The sequence below is a fragment of the Dioszegia hungarica genome (genome assembly GCF_025882075.1).
Source record: "Dioszegia hungarica strain PDD-24b-2 chromosome Unknown MKK02contig_32, whole genome shotgun sequence".
NCBI classification, from domain to species: Eukaryota; Fungi; Basidiomycota; class Tremellomycetes; order Tremellales; family Bulleribasidiaceae; genus Dioszegia; species Dioszegia hungarica.
The window spans coordinates 309,047-330,473 of NW_026515781.1; the positions used below are offsets into that span (position 1 = coordinate 309,047).

The window sequence follows — 21,427 nt, forward strand, 5'->3', positions numbered from 1 at the left end:
GAATACGATCACGCGCCACTACTCCGCTCTTGGCGCCACCCCCTGGCAGGGCACCTCTGCAAAGGATTTCCGGATTGATACGCGTTTGGTACTCGCCAGCAATCATACACGAACCCCCATGTAGCGGTTCTTGAATCGTCATTGTGAGAAACAAAAATCAGTCTGGACCCAAAGATCGCAGTCTGCAAGCCGAGCCACAGGAGCCAAGCCTATATTTGCCACCAGCCATGGCACGTCCGCACGACATATCCTGTCTGCATACTATACATGGCGCTCTACCTACTTATCGCCTTGATACTGTAAAGCGGAAGAATCTTGGATGTCAAATCTCCTCATGCGGGAAATCTCCCTGCACGTCCGCGCTGGACCCACTTGCCATCACCGCAGGGGGTCTGTTGGCGTTTTCTAGCCGCGCCACGCGATGGGACGTGTCAACTCCCGCAGCTCCCTGTGCCAAGCTGGAGTATCGGAGATCTTTGGAGGCGAAAGAAAACTGACCGACACATCGATCGTTGTATCGTCCGGCGCCGCCACCCATTCGCTTCCAGAGCCCACTTGGATCTCGCTCTTGCTTGGATCCCACTGGCACCTGAGGTCTCCGTAAATGTCTCCAGGCCGGACAAAAAGCCCCAATTTCCAGTCCCCCGGATCTCCCGCACCAGCACCTGGAAGAAGATCCGGCCAGAAAGTTCCCTCGCATGGACGGATCCGGATCTCCGGAGTGGCCGTCTCGGGATCCGCGCTTCCGTCGATGTGAGTGGTGAAGAGCATGTCGACCTTGGCTTCGAGATCGTGTACCGGAAGACGAGAGTTGAAGGTCCGAGAACCGACGTAGACATGTTTGGACGCACTGGATTGCGGACGATCCAATCTCATCGTAAATCCAGTGTCAGCGGTCACGGCTGCGGACACCGGCTCCTCAAAGGCGTCCGAATCTCCCTCCGATGATGTGGTCGCGGCAACCGTCGCCCTGTGCTCCCTCTCCGTGCTCAGGTTCTCCGCAATGATTTTCAACGCATCAGGAAGCGTCGGACGACGTGGACTTGACGGAAGCGTGTTCACGTCCGGCATGATTGGTATGGTAAAATCGAGGCTAGTTGTAAGTGATATGAGTGGCAAAGAGGATGAGACAATGGCTTTTGGAGGAAGGAAGGCAGAAAGGTAACAGCTGTGGGGCGTGCGTGCCCAGCCCCCTCTTCTTATCGCCCCTAGACCCCTCTGCTAGACTCATTTAGCAGCTCCTTTGTGCATCGAAGGCATGAGTATCTCTCGACCTCCAAGATTCACGTCAAAGGGAAGAGCGTCTGAACGGATCACTGAGCTCATACGTGTCTGACCTCTTCATCTTTCGGGTCGGTCGGCCGAGATACGAGTGGCGGTTAGTGTTCTGTAGGCTATGAGGGGCACTAGTGCCTGGAGACACACTCAGATGAGTTGAGCTTGAATATGTCTGGGAGCTCACCATGCCTGAATCACATTGTTCCGGCTGATAGCTATGCCCTCAGCTCATCGAGATCGAGGGTCAGTGAAGTCAGAGCTCATCGCCATGATCAGCAAATATCACCCCAGCTAATAGCTACAACCCCACCCCATCCGTTTGTCTCTCATCCAGATCAATGCCCGACAGTCTCCTCCAGATACTCTACGACCCCCCCTCCCCCTCTGACCCTCCCCCAGCCGTTCATCCGCCCTACAGCCGCCCTCGCGTCATTCATGAGCGGGACCGGACCGCACGCTACCACGATCATCTGTGCCCCCTCCCCACCTGTACCACTGCCGCTCTCGTGCGTCTCCACCATATCTTCTATGGCATGGTCGAGGTCCGCTCGGCCGGGATGGAGGGTGAGGATACGTTGGGTGTTGCGAGAAAGACGGTGGATGGAATCGGGCATAGGATGTGAATGTCGAGGATGGGTCGCCGAGAGAAGGGGGAGCGGTGTCGGTGTCATCGCGCCAATCGGTACGCCGCGCGCCGGGATCGATATAGCAGACCCCACCCTTCCCAGGCTGGGTATCAACCTCGTCATCTCATTCACCTCGGCCACCTCCCTGCTTCTCTCCCTCTCCGCTCTGCCCGTTCTGTCCGCCATGAGCCCGGTCCTGCTCTCGCTGCTGGACGGAGGCGAGTAGACCGACCCGTACTCTCCTCCGCCTTCCCCTCCGCCTCCCCCTCCTCCTCCCCTTGCCTCGTCCACACCACCGTCGCTCCCCTCGCCCGCCTCGCCACCGCCGCCGATCCTTGCCGGACTGCCGGGCCTTGTCCATACCGGCGTCCCACCCTCTGACACCATCGGCATCGGCATTGGGACCTCCCACGGCTCCGCACTGCTTTTACTCCTCGTCACCCACACTTCCAGTTCCACCTTCACACCCAAATCCTTCAGACTCTTCCCTCCTCCCGTCCTCCCCTCGCCCAACCCGGAGTCCGCCGTCTCCGCCAGTGCCTCATCGAGGATCGGCGTGATCCACGAGATATCCTCCGCGTGCCGGACGTGCCAAACCAGCTTGACCCTCCTCGCTATCCCCTTCCCGGTCCGGATGGCAGAGAGGACGGAAAGGAAATGGGATAGCGTGAATGTAACGCCTGTCCCGCCGGATATGAAGAGTAAGGACGAGTAATGACTGAGGGGGTGTGAGTGGCCGTATGGGCCTTCGAGGAGCAGCGAGGGTTGGGACGGGGCAGAGAGGAGGAGTCGACGGGTGAAGCCATTATGCGCTCGAATGAGGAAGATGACGTCGCCGGAACCGGATCCGGAGGGTGAGGGGAGGTTGGATATGCTGAATGGGTGGGACTCGTGGATTGATCCGCCGGTAGCAGGGGAGGAGAGGAAGCTGAAGCGTCAGCTAGAATCGGATATGTCGAACGGAATTTGATAGCTGGATGAAACGGGGTGAAGGGTACTTACAAGTGTTGTCCCGCTTTCCACTTCAGGCCGGGCCGGATGACCGTCACGCGCAAGACATCCCGCGAGACAATCTCGATCGTGCAGTCCTTGATGAGCGCTCCGCCTCGCCTGAGATGGGACCGGTTGATATAGGCGAGACGGGCGAGTCGGATCAGGCGGTCGAGAGACCATATAGCCAGAGCGGGCTGATCATCAGCTTGGTGCCCTTGGTTCCGAAGCAGGAGGAGACTTACCCATATCCAGTATGCTTGGAGTGGCCAGTGGAGGATAGCGCCGAGAATGAATGCCCTGTGATAGTCAGCCACATGATTGATTAGGAGGCACATGTGATCAGAGACTGGACTTACGCGCTGAACAGGATATGGGTGACGAGGAAGAATTCGAACGATCTCCGGCGGAGGGAGCGGACGCTCGTACCCCATAGACCGGTAAAGCCTAATAGAGCGACAGTGCCCTACTGAGTCAGCTGAGATGTATGAAGCAATCGCCAGGCATTAGGCAGCTGAAAGCAGAAGAGAATAACTCACCCAGATAATGTACCACCGAAACAGATGCCCCGCGCACAGTACAGGTAAGAACCACAGCACAGCATGAAGCCAGGCGAATACGATGCACGCCCTGGCTGAGGCTCGATGGAGATAGTTGAGCTTTTGATAGGTGATACCGGTAAGAGGAGAGAGGGGGTTGTTCTTGACGGCGAGGAGGAAGATGATGGGTGTTTGGGCGTATGCCTGAAGGTTAGCTCTGCCTGTCCAAAATCACTCGCGATTGCGTGTCACAAGGTGAGGAAGAGACACAGAGTGAGGACAGCCTGGAAGAGGGTGGAGAAGTAAGACCTACCAGGATCCCAAAGCGGTTCGCAAGGTAGAGAAAGGGATATCGAGAATCTTCGGATCAGCTCCACCTCGTCACGACTCAGAGGAGGAAGGATCGTACCTGATATTGGACACTGCCATATCGAGCAGAACAGCATCATTACGCAGTACACACCGGTCCATATTGCGTCTGCGATCGTCTCGGGCGCGTACAGCCAGGATGGAATGATGTAGAGGTACAGCAGGGTACTGGTCCGCGCTTTGACCGCTCTGATCAAGGTTAATCGAGGCGCCTCTGGCCGAGACGATTGAAGTGCGTTCGATGGTGTGTCAACAGGATAGTTGTTGCGCTTCCGGATGAGACGCCGAGTCTTGACACGCTGGACGAGATGGGAGAGCGTGAGCGAGAGGACGACCACGGCGATCGCGAGCAAAGACTCTCGCCCTGGTTCGAAAGTCCATGCGGGCGGCGCGTGAGGTACCGGCGCGGCTGAAATCGAAGTCGAAGCGCCGGTACTGATGCTCACTGCCATTACAGATGTGGCGGGGGTGTCGTATGGACCGACGCGGAGGCGGTAGACTGAGGTCATGGCGATCGAGATCGATTGATGGACCGAAGATGTTGAAGGAAGAGGATTGGAGCGGAACGTTCCCTCGCTTCTATTCTTCCCGCTCGAGCACGCTCAGACCCAGTCAGCCGTCGGGCCCGACGCCGACCTAGCTGTGAGCTCTGGGTGGGTACAGCACCAACAGCAAATACAGAGGAGGAGGGGAAAAAGCTGGGCGCGTTATCTGATAACCCTGCCTCACTCCGGATCAATTCGGCCGAGACTAGCCTGACCCTGGAAACCTTAAAAGCGGGTATCGCCGCTGGAGTTTCGCTGCATCACCAGCAAGAACATCATCACTATCGACTTCTACCATCTTATAGTCAACAACGGTACGGTGCAGCCCAGCGAGAGTCCAGAGATGGTATCTGACTTCTCATCCTCCGAGTACTGGTCGACCCGTTTCGAAAAAGAGCGGTCATTCGAGTGGCTGGCGAGCTCGAAAGCTCTCGGTCCGGTCGTCCTTGATCTCGTCAAGGAGCTCGTGCGCTCTCGGTCGTCCGTCCCAGCGGCAGCTGGTCACCCGATCGCTGGCAACGCTATAGGAAACACAGTCTCCGCAGCTCCAAAACGGCCCATCGGTCCCAATGAGGAGGACCCACCCATCAACATCCTCCACTTCGGCTGCGGCACCTCCACCCTCGGACCTTACCTCGCCCGCCTCCTTCAAACTGAGCACATTAACGCTCAAGTCGTGGATGCAGACTACGTCGCCGAGTCTATCGTCGCGGCCGGACCTGCTCTGCCCCGGTCGGCAGCGTGGCAAAGCGCCCGTGCAAGTGGGTCAGAGGGGAGTGAGGTTGAGGTCCCGCTCATCAGTCTGGATGTGCTGGATCTGGGGCAGTTGAAGGATACGGCGCCGGCGGGAGGGTGGGATCTCTTGGTGGATAAGAGTACGGCGGATGCTATTTCGTGTGGGCCGAGTCTACCCAGGCAGAGGGGTCGGGGCATGGCTGGGGATGCGTTTAGGTACGAAAGGTCAGGGGCGGGATCAGAGGCGGAAGGTCAAGGAGGCGAAGAGGAAGAGGACCTCGTCGAGCCCATTCACATCCTCTGCGACAATCTCGCTAGCGTTACCCGGACAGGCGGGAGGTGGCTCTGCATCTCTTACTCGTCATCCCGGTTCGACCACCTCGGACCTATAACGCACGGGCCGGGCGCAGAGTCTGCGTCAGACTCGAGCTCAGCCTGGAGATTGGTCTCGAAAATACCGGTGGATGGGGCGTATACGGGCGAGCCGTCGACGCTGTCAGATGGGAATGGCGGGAAGAGGGTGGTCTATGCGCCAGAAACGAATGTGTGGGCGTATGTTTTGGAAAGGAAGTAGTGGGGATGATCACGGGTTAGTCCCTCTTTCCTGTAACCCCTTGATGAAGAGGTACTAATGCTATAGTATCTTCATCTCAATTCATACCGCCTCACTCGGACTCGGTGAGATCCCCGACGCTCCCTGCGATCTCGACTCGCTCCGACGGTCACTCGTCAAGTGTCTCAGACCATCCCTCGCTGCGCCTCAATATCGAATTCTATCGCCGCCAGCCTAGCCTCGCTTTAGGAGCGGCATGCTAGGATCGAAGGAGTCTGACGGCCACGGGTAGAGGCAGCTGGGTAGGGGACGGCGGGATGCGGCGGATGGTTTACCGCCTTTGAGACGGGGACAGTGGTGCAGCAAGGGATCCGTTCGCCGGGCGGTCCAGGTCTTCATGCATCAGCTCACGTACTGCCGCTTTGTCTACCACAGTACGATCAAGTGCTGTCCTCCATGGCCAGCTTTGCCAGCGATGCGGCGAGCAGAGCAGAAAGAAGCGACCCATGTGAGCCCATGTGGGGCACCGGCCAGATCCGGTCCGGCACTGCCAGCCAGAGCCAAATGGAGCCAAACTGTCCTCCAACATCTCTCATTCGTCTCCATTGTGTACACTTTGCCTATATCGACGCGCTCAACAGAGTCTCCGCCAGCAGAACGCGTGCTCTGTAATCATCCAGAAAAGAAGCTACAAAAAAGACGCAGCTTTTCACTCCGCACAGACCCCTCTATCCCGCCGGCCGCCTTGAAACCGCCACCAGAGCGCAACCCGCGACGCGAAACTCCACCATCATGTCCTCCTATACCCCCAAATCGACCATCCCCCAGCCCCGGCGCAAATCCTCCAACCCCGCTATGAACCCTTCCAATTCCCCGTCGGCCGGCTCACCTATCCCCAATATCCCCTCTCGATCACCCAACACCACCCCCGCACCCGGTGCTGGCGCTGGCGCTGGTGCGGGCTCGTTCCGCCCTTCCTCTATGTCATTGTCTTCCCGACCCAACTCGGCCCGTCCTACCCCAAAGGCCAGTATCGAGGGTCTGGGCGGAAAGATCTCTCCCGCTGCCATGGCGTCCGCAGCGGGCCGGTCGGGCCTGACGGCTCAGCTCGGTTCTTCTCCCTCTCCCTCTCCCGCTGTAGGTGATAATTCTCGTCGAGGGTCAATGGCCCAAGCTCTTCGTCCGGCCTATATCTCGCATCCATCGGGCTCGAGCACTCCAGGAGCGGGTGATTCCAGTTTTAGCGGAGTGGCGGATGTGCGCGAAGAGGATAAGATGAAGGTGTTGCGGCGGCATCTCGTTTCTGCGGAGGAGAGGGGGAGTACGGGTGGGTCGGGGTCGGGAGAGAATACACCGGATGCGGGCATGAGTGGGGTCAGTCGGGCTGGACAGGGACAAGGCCAAGGACAAGGGGAGGAGGAAAGCGGGCAGGTGCAGGAGGACGAGGCGTTTGTTATCCCGTATGATGCGCCAGGGATGGACGTGACGTGAGTACCCTTCATCTTCTTCCTTCATTGCTTTCTCTTGGGCCCTCACTTCGCCTGTCTATCTCGTACAGATATTCTCCCTCGTTGCTGCTATATCAAAGCAAGACTCCAGCTGACCCACAGTCACGACCTCTACAAGTGGCAACAAGACCACCAGCGTACCACGGGCGGGCCCCAGCGCTCTGCCTCCTTCTCCCACCTCCCTACCGACCGGACGAGCACAATTGACCCGTCCCTCGCGCACATCCGGGAGCCGGGAGGGTTCAGGCGAAACTTTGTAGTCAACAAGGCGCAGGAACAGGGGTTGGAGCCTCCTACATTGGTCAGGAACGTGGTGGACTTTTTGTTCTTGTACGGGCACTTTGTGAGCTTTCCAATCCACTTACGCCGTCCGCAGTTGATGGACCAAGCTAATACATCAGGCCGGAGAGGATCTTGACGAAGACGAAGACGACGATGAGGAAGACGAGGAAGAAGACGAAGACGAAGCCGGAGAAGGGCAAGACGACCTCTCCAATCTCCCCACGGCGCGTCAAGTCGAGAATGGCTCAGTCTCCACACGCGAGGTCTCCCGCTCGCCCCTCTCGCGAGCAGGTACGAGCCGCTCCGTGGCTCGCGATCGCGGGGTGAGCGGAGAGAGGCAGCCATTGCTCGGTAGGAAGAGCACGGCGGGGCCGGGGACGCTGCAGAGGAGCAAGTCGAGGCATCGGCGCATGAAGAGCTCGACGGGGGAGGGGACGGCTAGTTTTACGCAGGCCGTGTTGATGGTTTGTTCAGCTCACTTTTGCTGCTTCTTGCGAAGAGAATCAGGGAGATGAGCTGACGAGGGCAGTTGTTGAAGGGGTTCGTAGGCACCGGTGTGCTGTTTATGGGCAAAGCGTGAGCTGGCAAGTGCTGTCGCTCGTGCAGACCAAGCTGACTATGTAGCTTCTTCAATGGCGGTCTTCTCTTTTCGTTGATCGTCCTTCTTGCTCTGGCAGGTATCTCGCTTTGGGCGTTCCTGCTGCTCGTTCAGGCGTATTTGGCCGTTCCCGGGTCTTTTGGAGGTTAGCTCATTGCCGATAACCCCATCGGAGTATAGCTGATGAAGCAGATATCGGAGGCGCGCTCTACGGCAAGTGGATGAGATTCGCCATTCTGGCTAGTATCGCCGTGTCCCAGATCGGATTCGTCGCAGGTATGTCTACCCTACCACCTCAGCTGTCGCGCGCAGATTGACGTATATATCGGTCACAAGCTGATACCTCAGTCTATACCGTCTTTATCGCCGAGAACCTCCAAGCCTTCATCCTCGCCGTAACAGACTGCAAGACTTTCATCGCCACAAAATGGCTCATCGCCGCTCAATTATCGGTGTTTATGCCTTTGGCGATGATTAGGAATCTCGCCAAGCTGAGCGGGACGGCCTTGATTGCGGATGTCTTTATTCTCGTTGGAAGTGAGTGTCTTTTCCGCCGACCGGCTCAAACTGTGGAAGAAGTGGCTGATGGTCTAGTCGTGTATATCATGGGGAACGAGACGGTCTTGTTGGCTACCAAGGGTGTGGCCGATGTCGCTGCGTTCAACCCGACAAACTTCCCGCTGTTCATCGGGACGGCTGTGTTTACTTTCGAGGGTATCGGACTGTGAGCTACGCCCTCTGTATCACGCAAGGCGAGGGGAAGAAGCTAATATCTCAGGGTCATCCCCATCACTGAATCCATGCGCGAGCCGCACCGCTTCCCACGCGCACTCAGCGGCGTCATGATCGTCGTCACTGTGCTCTTTGCGACTGCGGGGATTATGGGCTATGCGGCGTACGGAAGCAAGATCCAGACGGTGGTTATTGTGAATCTGCCACAAGAGGACAAGTTCGTTCAGGCTGTTCAGTTCCTCTGTGAGTTTCTCTCTTCCTCACTTTCGTCCCTGTCCCTCTCTCCCTTAGTCGCCCTCACACATGCCCCCAGCTGATTGGTGCCTGTCAACCTCGTGACTGGACCCAAGCTGACCCCTGTAGATTCGATAGCTATTCTCCTCTCTATCCCCCTCCAGCTCTTCCCTGCTGTCCGTATTATGGAGAACGGCATCTTCTCCCGATCGGGCAAATACAACGCTTCGGTCAAATGGCAAAAGAACATGTTTAGGGGCGTGATCGTCCTGGGGTGTTCATTGCTCAGTTGGGCGGGGAGTCAGCAGCTGGATAAGTTTGTCAGTCTGGTCGGTAGTTTTGCTTGGTACGTCTTTTCCCACTATCCCACTTCTACTAGACCCCGCCTACGATGCTTCGGCAGGTCGAAGCAGAGCTGACCCTTCAGCATCCCTCTCTGCTTCATCTATCCCCCTCTCCTCCACCTCCGAGCATGCGCCAAGACCCGTAAAGCCAAATTCCTCGATATCAGCCTTATCATCTTTGGAGTCGCCATCTGCCTGTACACGACCGTGCAGACTTTGCGGAGCCTGTTTGATCCGGCGGGGCCGCCGCCTACGTATGGGAAGTGCACAGTGCCGGTGTAGCTGGGCTGGGCTCTGGAAGCCGGGTATGGGACAGGCAGAGCGGGGAGGCCGGTGAGATCGGGCGGGGATGAGGGATGGGGTATACGGGGGACGATGGACGGACAGAGGCTGTGAAGGGCGATGTAGGGACAGTGTCTGGGAGGGTGGACGAGGAGGTTGGATGGGAGGCGTCATTCTAATATCTTGCACATACATCAAGGCATAAAGGCATATGGATACATCTGGTTCTTCTATTGCTGCTGTTGCTATCTACTTCTGACTTCTTCTTCCCTAGTTGTGTCTATTATACTTGATCTACCAAGGTCCTTCTATAAAGCCCGGAATATGTACGAGTGCAAGTACAGCTCCCGCCCTCGCCCGCCCGATCCCACCATCTCTCACGGTACACGCTCTACTCTCCCGCCCGATCATGGATGTGCCCCCGCCCCGCCCCTACTGATGCCGCCCCGGAACTTCATCACCCGGCTCTTGACCTTCTCCTCCTCCTCTTGCGCCCCGCTGTCCAGCTTATCCTTGATCGCCTCCTTGGCCGCCTCTACTGCTTCTAGATCGAGCACAGTCTCTGATACCCCTGCGCCGGCGCCTGATCCCGCCTCGCCGATGTGGAAGTAGGTGTTGTAGGATTTGGAGGAGGTGTCCGCGGCTTCGAGTGAGGTGGAGGCGGACAGGGGGAGGGGTGAGGCCAGGACGGCGGAGAGGAGACCGAGGAAAGCGAGGAGAAAGGTGGACCGCATAATGTAGATTGGTAGGTTTGGGATGTGGTATGGGGTAGTGGTAGGGAGAGGTAGATGGAGGGGGACCGCTCAGCAGTGGTGAAGAGGTACATATGTGCTCGACCCGCGAGGAAGTATGCGCAGAGCTGCCGGCAGCGAAGTGGATGATGGAGTGTTGGCGTCGATGGTTACCGGTACCACAGACGTCAGAGGGGCTTCCCGTCCAGCGGTATGGGTGTAGATATGATGACAGCGATGTAGAACAAAGACGAGGTGTTACAGTCGCCTTGTCTCAAAGCAGGCAAGCAGCTGATAGTTTACGGTAGAGCTTATCGATAGGCAGGCCAACGTGGTTTGACGGGAACCGGCGAGGCGTGCCTTGCCGAGATGTGGTGCCGTGGCGCCGTGAATGGGATGATGTGAGATGATGTAGTGGGCTGCTGGGCTGCTGGGCTTGTGACGGGAAGGCAGATGTAGGTATGCGGGAAGGGTGGCGGCGATACGGTGAATGTGTAAGTATAGTTGAATGGGAAGTAGTGGGGGATGGGATCGCAGCACCGCTGACCGCTGCCTCTTGTACCATCTTCATCGTCCCAAGTGGGCTCTGGGGAACAAGGAAGCGAAGGCGAAGCTGCGAAGGGGACACCGCAAGTGGACAAGGAGGACGATGGCGCTGAAGCTTAGCGGCTAGGGCGAATGTATAGCATTAAGGTCTAGAACACGATCTCCGCTAGCTCCTATTCTCCGCAAGCCACTGAAGGGCCGCTTGGACGATCCCCGCTGAAGATCTCGTCAGCGATAAGGAGGCGCATAACTCTAATCGATCGACGGAGAGTGTAGCTGAGCGATGGTGTGAAGGCGAGACAGCGAGGACAAGGAAGAAAGACATGCAAAGACATCGATGCATGCTCGATTTCCCGGAACCGGCTTTTCATGCCGGCACTCCGTAAACCTTCCCGGACGATCCGAGCCGGAATGCCGTAATGAAAGGCTCGATGCGGTCGTCGTCATCCCCCGGATACAAAACCTTAATTTTGGCTTTGGGCTGCTTGCTGCTGCTTGCTTGTCCTTATCTGCTGAGGGCGCTGAGGCCGTCGTACCTGCGCTCTTGCAGCAAGACGGAGATATCGGAGCCGGTCAGCGACGGCGAGAAGGTGTGTGCGACTCTGTCTCTCCGCGCCGCCTCCCGGTCGCCACCCCGAGCTTGAAGCTCAGAGACATTCAGGCAAGGTTGGGGGTAGGCATGGATGTAAGACTCTCAACAGATTGCTATCCATCCGCTTTGAGCTAAACAGAGTATCCTGGCTGGACAACCCCGCTGACTAGTCCTGCTGACTACCCCAAAACGTCCTATGTATCCTCGAGGAAGATCACCCCGCTGACCGCCCTGATGCGACTGGGCGACCCGTGAGATCTGCCGCCGAGATCTCGCGGGCTGAACTGATGGGGGCGAATTGGGATGCGGGTGTGTGTCGTCTGTGTGTATTGGAGGTGGGGAAGTGAAAGGTGGGGAGCATGCCGGACGAGTCTCGGTGGAAGGGGCCGCGGAGGCTGATGGAGTTCGTGAGCAGCTGACTTTCTGCTCGACAGCTTTGCTAATGATGAGGCACTCGACAGCTTCGGTACTCACACAGACGCCAGCACTTATTCCCAAACACACTTCCATCACCTCGGCGCCGCGGCACGCGTCCCCGCTCCCTACTCGTGATGGACAAGGTACCACTCGTGATCCGCCCCCTGTACCCAGCCGCCAGTGGTCTGCGACGGGGCCACGCCGAAGCGCGCTTGAGCGCGTTGATCATCCGCGTCGCCGAACAATGACGATGGTGTAGTCATCTCCTCTTCCTCCCAGCCTTGTCCCCCATCCGTGTCCCCTTCCTCCCTTGATCCCCCTCCCAGCCCCAAGCGGCGCCACCAGCTCGTCTCGTCCCCGACCTCCTGCTCCATCTCCTCCGCTTCACCATCACTGAGCTCATCCTCTAGCTCGCCGACAAACTCCTCGTCAAACCAACTCCGCACACCCTCCGCTGTGTCCGGCGGGCTGAGTAGCTCCGCCCACGCTTTCTCAATCATCTCCTCCCTCGACAACGCCGCCGACGAAGCTGAGCCGCGCCCGGTTGACCTCCTGCTCTCCGCCCCGCATGCCCCATCGCTGAGCTGCCAGGTTTCGACGGTGTCCGGGCTGTGGTGTACGCGAACTGCAGATGCTCGCGCCTCGGTACGGCTCCCAGCGAGTCTGCCGAGGAGACCGATTCGGCGTGGTTGGGAGGGGATGAAGGGTATGCCGAGGGGGAGGCGGGACCGGGACCGGGTGCGGCCGAGGCGGGTGAGAGCTGCACCGGGGGCCGCAGGTATGGGGTAGGCATAGACAGAGGCCAGGAGGAAAGGGAGGAGGAAGAGGGGTAGCATAGCTGAGGTTTAGCACGACGAGTATCACTGTTACGAGCAGTCGTATATGCGAAGGGGTAATTCAGTCAGTGTTTGTGAGGACGGGCGTGAACATTCCGCTGTGATGAGCACTTATAGAGACGCTCCAGGCCGCACGGCGCTCCCCCAACAGCTCCCCCCCCCAACACACATGCGCTCGGTCGGACTGAATCGCAAGTACCGGTAAAGTCAGTATGCCGAAACATGCCCGATACCCCACAAGCCATGTACGTCACATACCGCCAGATCCTGCCAGATCCCGCATGGAATGTGCTAAAAGCAGATATACGTACTCCTTCAGATGATCAGGTGCTATCAGGTGCTGTCAGGTGGACCCAGGTGACTGACGTTACACAGGGAGTACCCACAGGGTCTCGTACTCCTCTTCTAGAAGTTCTGCTCGATCGCGTGCGCCTCAGGTACCGTTTACCGAGATGTTTGGAGTCGCTTGGACGCTTACTCCTCTTACTCGCACTGCCGGTGATGTATGCATCGGTGAGCATGTGAGCAGAGAGACCGAGGTCCCTGCATTGGGTAAAGGAGAGGTACAAACACCAGCGGTGGCGGCGGGATATCGGAGACGACGGGGATGAAGTGGTTGCGTGAGCAGTGAGATCTGAGGGAAAGGGAGGAATTGCCTCTTCAGGTGGTTTTAGCTGAGTGTGGCGGATCTGTGGGACGGGTGGCGAACTGTCGCGAGCTGCTTCAGCTCTGCAGTACTCATGGCACTGGGTCGACGCGCTCGGGAGAGTCTGACTTGTGGCAATTCACTCTTGTTGACGTCTCTCGGAAACTGTCGAGTGCGCCGATGCGACGCGCTTCATCATCCCAATGAAACGTGAGGATTACAGACAGGGGACGACTCAGCTCTTACGTGTCTGATCTTCCACATCCATTGTCTACCGCAAAGGGGGCGGGGACGGGGACCAATGCGAACTCACACCTGGAGCAGATGGATGATCATGAAAGGTGCTGACTTATATACTGCTGAGGAGCAGCCGTGCGTCCCCCTTCATACATATCTCTCATCATCGAGATTCGATTTACCAAGCAAGACATCCAGCCGACCAACCTCAATCAGCCATCATGTTCATCCCACACACCCTTCTCACCGCCTTTGCTTCCCTCCTCGCCCTCGGCGTGTCTGCCAAGAACCTCGTACACGTCAATGTCCAGACTGCCGAGGGCTTCTCCTCCTACGTCAAGCTCCCGGGGACGACAGGTCAGCCGACTTCCCTGACGTTCAGCAACCCGAAAGACAACGTGTTTGCCCTAGTGAGCACCAACAATGATCGTGCTGCGCCGGCGAGCGGCTGGGCCGATGGGAAAGGCGAGTTTGCGTGGGTGGCGAACAAGGACTCCGCGAAGGTTGATTCAGTGAGAGTAAGCTTCATCTAGGTGCTCGGCGCTACCTTGATTATCACAAGGAGAGAGGCTGATGGGTCAGTGCAATCTCGAGGGCCGGATCGATGAGGCTGTTGCCAAAGATCCGAAGAATGAGGGTTTCGTCTTCACCTTTGCGGCCTTTATCACAAGCAGTGACACCAGAGAGAACTGCACGGCGCAGTACGGCGTTGCGACGAGGTGTGACAAGACGATGAGTTGCCTCAAAGCTACGGTGCAGACCTCGAATTGATACCGAAGTAGCCGGAGGCGGACATGCAGGTTGCGAGACAAGTCTGACTCATGTACCCGTGCTCGTAACTGCCGTAGTCCTTGCCATTCCGTTCTCAGTTCATGTTTCCATCAATTCCACGCTACGCGCCCAGCGCGGTCACCAGCAATCAGCACTTGCAGAGCCCTCTTTCTTTGGGGGAAACCGCTCTGAGCACATCATGTACACCCTGCAGAGCTCGGACAATGATTTCGAGTGACGGAAGATGATCGAAAACAGCTGATGAGTCGAGCACAGCAGGCCAAGAGAAACAAAGACAAGTTGTAACATCACCTATCTCACCTCCCTGAACAGCACCCCTGAATCTGGATACTCCACCACGTCCCCCTGGTGCCCGGCTCTTACTCCCCCAGACCAGTCTTGAGCCTCTGATAGACGGTCTGAGCCGGTGATGAGAGAGAGCAGCAAGCGTAAGACGGAATGAGGCGCATGCATTCAATTCCCTTCCACTCTCGCCACTCTCCGCCTTTCGTGGAGATGGGCAAAAGTAGAAAGAACTGGTATGACTCATCACCTCGCCCGAGAACAACGCCAAACCCGGCACTTCCACCCATTCCGGCCTGACCATCTTCTGCCCTGGTCTAGCCGGCATGCCCTGAGGGAGGCGGATAAAGATCGAGTAGAGGACAATGAGAAGAAGTGGTAGAAGAGTAATAGCGGTTTGGGTGTCCGACTAGATTATCAGCTTGATGCGACCTCGAAAAGTTGCACAAAGCTCACGCAGAAAGAAGCCCGACTGCGCAAGCGACCCTATCCCCGCCTAGTTCGAAATATCTGAAACAGCGTTCTCGGAGGATCTCCAGGTCCGGCTCTGGCATATCAGCTCTACATCCTCCACACTTGCAAGGAAGACCTCACCATCCGCACCCCCAAACAAATCATACAGCGCCATACTTATCACATCAATCACCCCACTAACCTTCTTTCGTTCCCAAAACCAGTCTCTCAGCCCCTCCGAGACCTTGCCCCAATCCTCTAGCCCCTCCCTCCCCGCACCCAGTCTCTCCTCCGACAGGTAATGCAACAGCAAAACCACGACATTGAAGGCTACCGTCATAGTAACGCCGGAGTACACGCAGCAATCAAGCAGGAGGGGAGCAATGTTGATGGAGGTGTTTAGGAAAGGTCCATCCTAAGAGTGTTCGCACGACACGGCTTTCATAGGGGAAGAAGTTGGACGTCTTAGTCGGGACAAGCAAAGAGGGGCTATATGGGGGATCAATACGTTTGCGCTTTATCTCCTGGTACGACCGTGCTTTCTTGTCTTATTCAGCTCTGACCTAAGCCCAGGCTGACATATCAGGTAACAGAACTCCACCCTCTTCTACAACAATCACCCACCCACTTCCCTCCCCTCCACCCCCCGCTTCATCTACACGACAAGCCTCACAACGGAAATCTGCGACTTTGACGGTATCGATCCCGCTGCGGACCCACAATTGCTCGGATTCTCCACGGTGTACGCGACGAGCAAGATATGCCGTCTTTCAAAACCCTCCTCTTGGGACGCTTCCATCTTGAGCACACTGCCAAAGATGTACCTGAGGGTTTCAGCTACTCCTTGGGCATCGAGGTCCAACTCACTGCCTGTTCTTGTACCGCTTCGCCCCCAAGCTGTCCCCGCCTAACCGCAGGCTTGTCAAAGTCCAGCATACGATCATCCCAGACATCTAGAGCGCAAGCCGCTGCTCTCCGTATTAAGGGTGGTATGAATCACCTATCACTTGTCTGATGGATCCAGCTGAAATGGGCCGGCGAGGCGACGAAGCAAAGTTGCCGTCACCGAGAAAGTAATGTCAAGTGACTGGTCGGAACAAGAATGGCTGCTCTCGCTCGGCGCGGAACGGTCGCACCCGGACTCAGTATCAGCTGATCCACCTGCACTTGGCTGAGGTCACATACCGACGATCTGTATAGCATTGCTGTCCATGCTGCTGTGCGCTCCCGAGCTGTCCAGCCGGCAGGAATACCCTCCAACGTTGACTCCAGATCAATAAGCAGCGATGTCGCCTATTTGGCGGGCTCGCTTATTGCAGAGCTCGTCAACAGTTCCGGTGTGCCTCCGAGTCGGTAGTCAGAGTTTCAGGTAGTGCTGGAGTATATTATGCTGTAGAGAGAGGCAAGTGAAGGAGTGAAAGCGGGCTTATTGTTGTGGTTGCGAACTCAATTCAGAAAGGTAGGCGCGTCCCTTTCTCGTAAGCAAACTATCAAAAGGCGGGGATTGCCGGGCGCGGCTGCTTTCTTAGTGCTGCGCGTCCCTGGCTTGGCTCACGGGATGGGCGATAACTATCTTTCATGCATACACCTTCTCGATCCATCTACTTGCTTGCTACTACAGCATCTCTTCTCCCTTGGGTATACATTTCGCGTCGGATGACTCGTTCACAACGCGAGCCGATGGACACGCCAAACACGCGATCGAGGCGGAAACGCGAGTTGACCGATGAGGATGAAGGCGGGACGGTCAAGTGGACGCAGGATTCGAGGTTGCGAAAGATCATGATGGCTGCTTCGGCCGATAGTGAGTGTCTGAGCTATTGCATGGGGCTGGAAGAATCGATGTCACAGATACAGCGGAATAAACGGCAAATCAAATTAATGTCCCAGGCTAACGCGCCGGAACCATTACCTATCCCCTGTCCCACTCTCCGACCCGTCTTCCGCACCATCACGCACCCGGTCCTTCTGCGCGCCCCGCTCGTAAGCGCCCTTGTCGCGCCCAACGGTCGCTCCCATCCCAACTATCCAGCCTCGCCAGCCCTGCGGAACGCACAGCCGCCCAACAAAGCAGCTGGCGATGGCGTCCTGGATGAGCTCCTTGATCGCGCGTTCCAGACGTTCGCGGTACAGATTCAGCCATCAGCGGTGGCGGAGGCGGGGACCGCAGCAGCGAAGGGAGCGCGGCTGTCTTTGCCGAATCCGGGGGAAGGGCAGGGGCGTTCGGGGGCGTTTGAGCGCCAGCTTTCGGGTGGAAGTGGAAGTGGGAGTTCGAGCTCCGCTTCGGCATCGGGGTCAGGCATGGGTTCGGGATCGCACTGTGTCTCAGCGGCAGCAATGCCTCGGACGCGCTCGCCGGAAGACGCCACTCGGACGGCTATAGTACCCACCCGGGCGGTGCTCAATGACAATCCTATCAGAATCACCAACATCCAATCGCGACCGCCCGCCCAGAATCAATCCCCCAAGCCCACGCCCTTCCCTCATCCCCATACTACCTCCAACCCCGCCTTTACCACCACCACCACCTCTCCTGACCTCACCGGCCCATCACCTGATAAACGCCCACCCCCTCCCAAACAGCCCATACCGGACCGCGCGTCGGCCTCTCCGCTCGCCCCAAGCAGAACACCTCATCCCCACCTTCTCCACAACTTCCAACACCCGCGCTACCACCATCACCAAACGCTTCTAACCTCCCTTCTTGCAGTAGCCTCTCCGGTGCAGCCCTGACGGACAGGCACAGGGCACCACGGACCCCTTCCGGCAGACTCCCTCAAAGACACGCGCCGGTGGAGCACTACTCGGGCGGTCATAAATGGCTCCTCCGGCTCAAGAAGACGAGCCCCAAAGGAATGCCCCATTGTCTAATTCGGCCGGTGATGAGGGTTTCGATAGTTTCGATGGGATGTTTATGGCCGGTGAAGAGGACGTGGAGGCGTTGATGAGGGCAACGGATGGGAATCAGGGATAGGAGAGTGATGTTGGGATCATATGAGCGGGACGGGGCGGTGCGCGAAGTTGGATAGTGGACAATCGGGTCGTTTGATGGATCAGGGGACGGGGCGGGGGATCTGCGTGTGACCGTAGAATTAATCGTTCTTGGCCTTTGCTAGTGCAGGCGGCGTGTAACGATGCCCCTCAAGCTTCATGCGGATTCGTAATCAGTCTTTCTATGTATGTACCATATTAGTGTCCGATTCGTTGCTCACCCCGCTTGGCCACTGACGGGACTGACAGGCGACTCATACATTCACACTCAATTGATCTTACATACAGGTACTCCACGCGTGCTCATCCGAGAGCTCGATGTCTATGGAGACTCCCCGTGCTCGCCCCGGTGCTCATACTCGTACCGGTTCATATACACAAGCAGATCGCACACTGCTCCATCAGCATGATTCCCTATTCCGCCCGCATGACCTGCATGCCTCAAGGCACCGAGAAGAGGATTCACTACGCGTCGAGAAGCCATACTCGTTGTCGCGCCAGCTCACAATCTACACATCAGCTTTGACCCTCCCATACGCGAGAACAAGCTCACCTTGACAGTCGTCGGATTGAGCATACAGCACGCATCGAGATCAATGACCGATGAATAAGCACTGCCCAAAAAGTCCCTCGATACCAATCGCTCGTCCGAAATGCCCAATACGCCAGCGAGAGGGGGTACGCTAGGCGTCTGAAGTCTAGCCTGGCCAGAGAAGAGGGATGGGGGCAGTGCGGCTGTGCCGCGGAAAGGGAAGAGAAGCTCTTCTTTGGATGAGACGGGGGTGGAGAGGGTTACGGTGAGGTCGACGAGGGACACGTTGGTTACGGGGACGCGAATGGAGATGCCTGGACATCAGTGGGGATGTCAGGGAAAGGTGAAAAGAGGAGAGCGGAGGGGGAGGGGGCGTACCGTGGAACTTTCCAGCCAATTCGGGGAGGACTTTAACGACTGCTTGGGCGGCACCGGTGGGCGCGGGGAGGATGTTGCCCATTGCAGAGCGACCTGTAAGATCACCTAAAAGGCCCGACGTCGCGCGCAGGGAAGCTCACCGGAGCGCATGTCCTTCGAGCGAACCCGTCGAGGACCTTTTGACTATCCCCGCTATTGTGGACCGTGGTCATCATGCCTGTCTCAATCCCGAATGAGCGGTGCAGGACGGTATCTATAGGAGCCAAGCAATTGGTCTACCCCGTCAACTTTCGACGGTCTGGCTCGATGCAGACGAATGAACTCACAGTGCAGCTAGCATCTGAAATGATGTCCTCCATCCCCTTATTCGCCTTCAAGACAGCACCCAGTGATTCACCCCAAAACCGACATTCAACAATCCTTGCTCGGCGCACTAATAATCACCTTCATGGCCCCTCCGCCCTTGATATGCACCCTCGCCGACTCCCGCGTCAATATCTTGCCCGTACTCTCCATGAGGTACTCTACGCCCGCGCCCGCCCATTCAACCTTAGATGCATCGCAATGCGAGAACAAGTGGATCACGCGGCCCTTGTACAGGAAGCCAGAGGGTTTGGCGTTATTAGGTGTAGGCGCGAGAAGGCCGGGGTGGTCAGAGGGAAAGACACGAGAATGCGCGCTTCGGGACATTGACTGCGGGTTGAGTCCTAGAGGATGGCGGTGAGGAGATGATCGATTGAGTGGGCGGTGTGGTCTACGGCGCGGATCTCGAGGTCGGGGCGGGTGAGGGCGACGCGGAAGACAGCTCGGCCTGGACATCAGTTGAAGCTCGGTTCGAAGGAGGACAGGCAGGACCTACCGATACGACCGAAGCCGCCGATACCGACAGCCGGGGTGGGAGGGGGGGGGGGGGGTGAGATAGCAATGGGCACTGCGGTCTGTCAGTGGACTCTCAAGCGTGGGCAGGCTCTGAGGGCACATACTGCTGAGTGATCTGGGAGATCTTGGTAATATGAGTCAAAGAGAACAGTCAGTATGTAATAGGTGAAGTGGTCAGCAGACATAGGGGAGGAGGGCATCGGGACAACGGGCGGCCCTTAGATACATCCAAAGCGGGACGTGTCAAACCTACACCCCCTCAGCCGCCTTCTCCAGCATCGGCTCTGCTCGCGTCTATATTGCTGCAGGGTGGAGATATGCCCCGCGCTGGGGTTGACTTTGCGGGGTCGAGCATCGGAGATGGGGGAGATGGAGATGGAATGAGTAAATGCGAAACGCGATTCGTGCCTGGAAAGGAGGGAGGGGTCGGCTTTCTTCGGATCTATCGGCGAGATGAATCCAGTTCTTCTACTGCGTGCGGTACGACGCGAGTACTCAGTAGTCTCATCAGTCATCAAGGTGCTGAGTATGCAGAAGCCAGCGTAGCGAAGGTCCAGAACTGTTGCATCGGCCACTCCAATACAGATGTATACGCTAGGAGATCAAACCCCTGCCGCCGCAAACGCCCTGGCTCGAGATCTAGACGGCCTTGACGTGCCAGGCCACACCATACCTGGACCTTGACCCAACATAATCCCTAGCGTACCTCTGATGCTCTTGGTGCTGCCCAGCCGCCCGATAGACTCGGTCGTAGGCGATCGGGGCATCATGGTTGTTGAAGTAGGTGTTGAAGACCCACTGGGTCGATTGGGTGGCCATCCCCACGAGATTGAACTGAACGGCATTGTTGATAACGATGGTGCCGAGCTGGAGGGCGGGATGAGGCTGCGTCGGGCCGCCGGAGGTGCCAAAGTGAGCAACTGCAGACGTCAGCGAATGCCAGAGCTGACATGGGTGAGAAAAACATACCGTCAGAGGCGTTGAACATGTCAAGAAGACCCCTCATGTACCCCTCGGTGGCGTGGTGCGCTTTGTTGGTCATGGCGAAGCTGTAACGGCCGCCGCGGGTGGTGTCGACTTGAAAAGTGTGGCCATAACGTCGAGTGTAGGGGATCTCGCGGTTATTCTTGACGCGCATCTAAGTATCAGCGCCGGCCACAGCAGCACTCACTTTGATGGCGTAATGTAGGACCGGCGAATATTGCATAGCCCCACCATCGGGCTGGTAGCCGAAGATGAAGTGGTTGCTGTATGATGTCAGCTCGGTCTCAAAAGCGCAGAACTGCGAAAGGCGGTCGCACTCACGTATCCTGCTGCGGGCCGACCGAGCAGGTAGAGTGACACCAGATCTCCTGAATCTCGGAAAGGATCTGCTACATTAAGTATATCTCAACTCAAGAGTATGAGATGGACCTACGGGTATGACAGAGAAGTTGGAAGACATGTCAGTGGTTGTGGCGTTGGTGAAAGGGCGTTGGGCTAGCGGGTAGAAAGTGGGAG

At 57.3% G+C, this 21,427-nt stretch overlaps 11 protein-coding genes across 11 annotated transcripts; 4 read left to right on the forward strand and 7 right to left on the reverse strand.

Annotated features, from left to right (window-relative positions):
* Positions 1–157: 157 nt before the first annotated feature.
* On the reverse strand, positions 158–1,071 carry MKK02DRAFT_30806 (uncharacterized protein; the record flags this gene model as incomplete). Its single annotated transcript, XM_053088141.1, has 3 exons — positions 158–261; positions 373–554; positions 590–1,071. The coding sequence occupies 3 exons, from the start codon at positions 1,069–1,071 to the stop codon at positions 158–160; spliced, it is 768 nt and encodes a 255-aa protein (XP_052941582.1).
* A 1,358-nt stretch (positions 1,072–2,429) lies between these two features.
* Positions 2,430–4,254, reverse strand: MKK02DRAFT_21227 (ferric reductase like transmembrane component-domain-containing protein; the record flags this gene model as incomplete). The annotated part of the gene is made up of 6 exons (XM_053086380.1): positions 2,430–2,832; positions 2,907–3,091; positions 3,140–3,194; positions 3,254–3,360; positions 3,434–3,648; positions 3,822–4,254. Coding segments are annotated over 6 exons (1,398 nt in total), but the record flags the coding sequence as incomplete, so codon positions are not given.
* Positions 4,255–4,690: 436 nt separating this feature from the next.
* MKK02DRAFT_21295 (uncharacterized protein) lies at positions 4,691–5,656 on the forward strand (the record flags this gene model as incomplete). The annotated part of the gene is made up of 3 exons (XM_053086394.1): positions 4,691–4,847; positions 4,884–5,270; positions 5,334–5,656. The coding sequence occupies 3 exons, from the start codon at positions 4,691–4,693 to the stop codon at positions 5,654–5,656; spliced, it is 867 nt and encodes a 288-aa protein (XP_052941584.1).
* Positions 5,657–6,427: 771 nt separating this feature from the next.
* Positions 6,428–9,615, forward strand: MKK02DRAFT_35606 (transmembrane amino acid transporter protein-domain-containing protein; the record flags this gene model as incomplete). Its single annotated transcript, XM_053089218.1, has 11 exons — positions 6,428–7,122; positions 7,246–7,486; positions 7,545–7,889; positions 7,955–8,001; positions 8,050–8,168; positions 8,216–8,299; positions 8,372–8,560; positions 8,618–8,747; positions 8,802–8,998; positions 9,119–9,335; positions 9,417–9,615. The coding sequence occupies 11 exons, from the start codon at positions 6,428–6,430 to the stop codon at positions 9,613–9,615; spliced, it is 2,463 nt and encodes an 820-aa protein (XP_052941585.1).
* Positions 9,616–10,022: 407 nt separating this feature from the next.
* On the reverse strand, positions 10,023–10,349 carry MKK02DRAFT_41438 (uncharacterized protein; the record flags this gene model as incomplete). The annotated part of the gene is made up of 1 exon (XM_053091563.1): positions 10,023–10,349. The coding sequence occupies one exon, from the start codon at positions 10,347–10,349 to the stop codon at positions 10,023–10,025; it is 327 nt and encodes a 108-aa protein (XP_052941586.1).
* A 1,677-nt stretch (positions 10,350–12,026) lies between these two features.
* MKK02DRAFT_30811 (uncharacterized protein) lies at positions 12,027–13,258 on the reverse strand (the record flags this gene model as incomplete). The annotated part of the gene is made up of 3 exons (XM_053088142.1): positions 12,027–12,739; positions 12,907–13,028; positions 13,104–13,258. 3 exons carry the CDS (start codon positions 13,256–13,258, stop codon positions 12,027–12,029), a joined length of 990 nt encoding a protein of 329 aa, XP_052941587.1.
* A 583-nt stretch (positions 13,259–13,841) lies between these two features.
* MKK02DRAFT_30812 (uncharacterized protein) lies at positions 13,842–14,629 on the forward strand (the record flags this gene model as incomplete). The annotated part of the gene is made up of 3 exons (XM_053088143.1): positions 13,842–14,138; positions 14,203–14,339; positions 14,380–14,629. The coding sequence occupies 3 exons, from the start codon at positions 13,842–13,844 to the stop codon at positions 14,627–14,629; spliced, it is 684 nt and encodes a 227-aa protein (XP_052941588.1).
* A 517-nt stretch (positions 14,630–15,146) lies between these two features.
* Positions 15,147–16,100, reverse strand: MKK02DRAFT_41441 (squalene epoxidase-domain-containing protein; the record flags this gene model as incomplete). The annotated part of the gene is made up of 4 exons (XM_053091564.1): positions 15,147–15,241; positions 15,289–15,477; positions 15,868–15,971; positions 16,015–16,100. The coding sequence occupies 4 exons, from the start codon at positions 16,098–16,100 to the stop codon at positions 15,147–15,149; spliced, it is 474 nt and encodes a 157-aa protein (XP_052941589.1).
* Positions 16,101–16,803: 703 nt separating this feature from the next.
* MKK02DRAFT_30814 (uncharacterized protein) lies at positions 16,804–17,880 on the forward strand (the record flags this gene model as incomplete). The annotated part of the gene is made up of 1 exon (XM_053088144.1): positions 16,804–17,880. One exon carries the CDS (start codon positions 16,804–16,806, stop codon positions 17,878–17,880), a length of 1,077 nt encoding a protein of 358 aa, XP_052941590.1.
* A 580-nt stretch (positions 17,881–18,460) lies between these two features.
* Positions 18,461–19,130, reverse strand: MKK02DRAFT_41443 (glyceraldehyde 3-phosphate dehydrogenase; the record flags this gene model as incomplete). The annotated part of the gene is made up of 4 exons (XM_053091565.1): positions 18,461–18,531; positions 18,605–18,647; positions 18,692–18,984; positions 19,049–19,130. The coding sequence occupies 4 exons, from the start codon at positions 19,128–19,130 to the stop codon at positions 18,461–18,463; spliced, it is 489 nt and encodes a 162-aa protein (XP_052941591.1).
* A 625-nt stretch (positions 19,131–19,755) lies between these two features.
* MKK02DRAFT_30816 (uncharacterized protein) lies at positions 19,756–21,371 on the reverse strand (the record flags this gene model as incomplete). The annotated part of the gene is made up of 8 exons (XM_053088145.1): positions 19,756–19,859; positions 19,908–19,979; positions 20,181–20,521; positions 20,634–20,847; positions 20,897–21,065; positions 21,099–21,174; positions 21,233–21,297; positions 21,345–21,371. 8 exons carry the CDS (start codon positions 21,369–21,371, stop codon positions 19,756–19,758), a joined length of 1,068 nt encoding a protein of 355 aa, XP_052941592.1.
* Positions 21,372–21,427: the final 56 nt, after the last annotated feature.